This window comes from Notothenia coriiceps, unplaced genomic scaffold (assembly GCF_000735185.1).
Source record: "Notothenia coriiceps isolate Sejong01 unplaced genomic scaffold, NC01 NC01_scaffold00030608, whole genome shotgun sequence".
NCBI lineage: Eukaryota > Metazoa > Chordata > Actinopteri > Perciformes > Nototheniidae > Notothenia > Notothenia coriiceps.
This window is the reverse complement of record NW_011363309.1, coordinates 1-3,474: the sequence shown is the minus strand read 5'-3', so window position 1 is coordinate 3,474 and position 3,474 is coordinate 1. Positions and strand designations below refer to the sequence as shown.

General features: G+C 36.9%; 1 protein-coding gene across 1 annotated transcript; it reads left to right on the top strand.

Moving 5' to 3' along the window:
• Positions 1-1,017: 1,017 nt before the first annotated feature.
• Positions 1,018-2,826, top strand: ulk3 (unc-51 like kinase 3; the record flags this gene model as incomplete). Its single annotated transcript, XM_010787535.1, has 2 exons — positions 1,018-1,100; positions 2,629-2,826. Coding segments are annotated over 2 exons (281 nt in total), but the record flags the coding sequence as incomplete, so codon positions are not given.
• Positions 2,827-3,474: the final 648 nt, after the last annotated feature.

Here is a 3,474-nt window from a genome sequence, read left to right as displayed (position 1 = left end):
ATTCAGACTAAAGGAACCAGCCTGTTTGGAAAATGTGAGAAGTAGAAAGTACAGGTATTTGTGTTCAACATGTAAGAAGTAGAAAGTACAGGTATTTGAGTTCAACATGTAAGAAGTAGAAAGTACAGGTATTTGTGTTCAACATGTAAGAAGTAGAAAGTACAGGTATTTGAGTTCAACATGTAAGAAGTAGAAAGTACAGGTATTTGTGTTAGAAATGTAAGAAGTCAAAGTAAAAAGTCGTCAGAAAAATAAGTAGTGGAGTAAAGATACCAGAAAAATGTACTTAAGTACAGTAACAAAGTATTTGTACTCCACTACTTCCCACCTCTGCTGCTTTGTAAAAAGATAAAAGACAAGATTTAATTGATTGAGTCCCAGCATCTTGATAAATAAAGTTATGCACATAATTTGAAAAGTAAACACAAATAAAATGTAACATCTCAAAATAGAAAAATTAAACCGAACAAAATATATACAAGTTGACCGTGAAAGATACACATTTTCCCCATTTACTGTGGTACAGTAAAGGTTTGTTGTCTCACTACAGTAATGGCTCTGTGTGAGTAACGACGTACTATAGGAGTCATTTACAATTTCTCAACAAAGACTTAGTGCAAGAGATATTTAAGGTAGCCTAAATAAGATTATTATTTTAGTCAACTTTATTGTCAATCAAGTTTGTGTGTGCAGAGAGATCGAAATACCGTTTCCCACAATCCCGATTACAAAAACAAATATGTATGAAACATGTATATCCTATACAAAATCAACAGACACATTTATACACATGCACACATTAAGGTAAAAACACAACAATCAATATATACAAAACAACAGTCACTTCAATATCTTTGGGAATGCACATTAGTTCCAGACTGTCCATAGCAGTGTAGAAAGTGTCTGGTTTTGAGTGTCTGAGTGTGTGCGTGGGGTCTCACTCTGTTACAGGAAATGCATCACTCTTTGTTGGTAAAATCCCTGCAGATGAACTTAACACTGTTTCTGTTCTTTTAGAGGCACTTTTTGGGCGAGCACCATTCGCATCAAGATCATATGCTGAACTGGAGGAGAAGATCCGGAGTAACCAACCTATTGAGGTCAGATTCGTGAAATTAATTAGTTATTTATTCGTGACATTTTGTTAATATCACAACATACTCACTGTGCACCCTGGTGGTGTGAAATAAAGCTCCACCGTGCTACGTATTCCTCACTTGATGGATACTCAAAATGTCACAAACTCTAATTTCATAATGAACTTTATTTAAAGAGCACGTTTCATACAACAGATGCACCATGACGTGCAATAAAAAGCACATTTTAAACAAGGCCAAAAAGACAAAACACTTTGATATCAAGACTGTGGATATAGTAATAAAATAACTAAAATATATAAAAGAGAATGATTGAAGAACATAATGGGAGCTACATTCATTATAAGCCCAGTTACATAAATAGACAGTCACATGACATGACATGTCATATTATGTCTAGATTATCTGTAGAGCACATTGCTTTTGGAAAAGGACTAGATGTCAGTTTGCCACTGCATCAAAGGTCAGAGTTACTCACTATTGGTATGAGACTATTAGAAAGTGTACACACACTAACAACGCCTGGGAATAAGAGAACTTAAATAATAAATAATATTTGATGAGGCACCTCAGTGAGCATGTTATTCTTGTAGTTACGTTTTTATTGCTCACACTGAACAACAGCTGTAATTAAAAACACATTACCCCTGACTCGTGAGTTTTCTCTCCCAGTATTTGTGAATCTTTGCCATTAAACCACTAGGTGGCAGACTTTCACACTTTACCCTCGTCCCCCTCAGGACTCAGTCACGATTCAGGTACCTTTATAAAGTTAAATGGAAAATCTGGGATAGAAATAAAATACTCTTTTGTCGACAGGCCGATACAACATTTACAATTATGACCTGTTATTAAAAAAAAAACATATCTCTACCATAAGTTGATTTTTTAAAAAGGCCCTTTTCTGTTTTTGAGTCTTCCCTTCCCTGTAGTGTGTTCTGTAGGTTTTAGTGCATGTAAATGGTCGGCAAAGGCTAAAGTCCCTGCGTTATGGCCCTATACATATTAATGTGCATGAACTCCCATGTAAAAATAAACGTAACAGACTGCTTGAAACTAAAGTAATATCTGTGTCGCCGTCCTAGTCGTGTGTGAACATTTGATTTTATGATTATCCCGGACAAATATATTGCAATTCATTTTATCCCAATAATCGTCTATACAGACATAACACTCTGAAAGTGGCACTTGAACAAACTGGACTAACGAGTTACAGATATTTAACTCTAAATTGACATTACAGCTGATTGCATGCACACACAACCTGTGTATCACCTTTATAACAGTGGAAGATGACGGTATACTGTAAAAGATGGAGGGCTTTCACAACACTTGTCTCTCTTGTGTAGACTGGAGCTAAATGGATTAGCATATGGCTCATTACCCAGGGATTCACTCAAGAGTTTTAAGGTCATCTTTAGATTTTTCCTTGTGAGACTTGAAGGTCTTTGGCAACAATCCGCTGTCCTTTTCCCCGGGGATTGTCCTGTGGATTTACTGCAACATAATAAGGTCATGTTTTGTGCCTCAGCTGCCTCCCGGGGCCCGAGTATCCAAGAACTGCAGAGACCTTCTTCTGCGGCTGCTGGACAGAAACCCTGACGCCCGGATCACCTTTAAAGAGTTCTTCACGCACCCTTTTGTGGATATGGAGCACATGCCGAGTGCAGAAAGCCTAGTGAAAGCGGTGAGAAGAAAAAGGAAGTGTACGCTGATGGGAAGTAGTGGAGTACAAATACTTCGTTACTGTACTTCAGTACATTGTCCTGGTATCGGTACTTTACTCCACTACTTATTTTTCTGACGACCTTTTACATGTTGAACACAAATACCTGTACTTTCTACTTCTTACATGTTGAACACAAATACCTGTACTTTCTACTTCTTACATGTTGAACTCAAATACCTGTACTTTCTACTTCTTACATGTTGAACACAAATACCTGTACTTTCTACTTCTTACATGTTGAACACAAATACCTGTACTTTCTACTTCTTACATGTTGAACACAAATACCTGTACTTTCTACTTCTTACATTTTGAACACAAATACCTGTACTTTCTACTTCTCTCATTTTCCAAACAGGCTGGTTCCTTTAGTCTGAATGTGTGTTTGGTGGCGTGATCATTATTATTTAGAGTCATTGCGTGCCTATTGATTTGAACACGATCCGTGTATCCATCATTTCCTGGTCTTCTCTAAAGAAGAGGGACCAATGGAAACGTTGTCATGTTGCCGTTGTTCAGCATGGAAACATTCATTAGCTAACAATGACATTATTGTTCTATTAATATAAAGGGAGGTCAGGTACTCTTTAAAACAGCTGCTAGTTATGGGTACTTTTTACTGAAGTACATTTCAAAGCCTCTTTACTT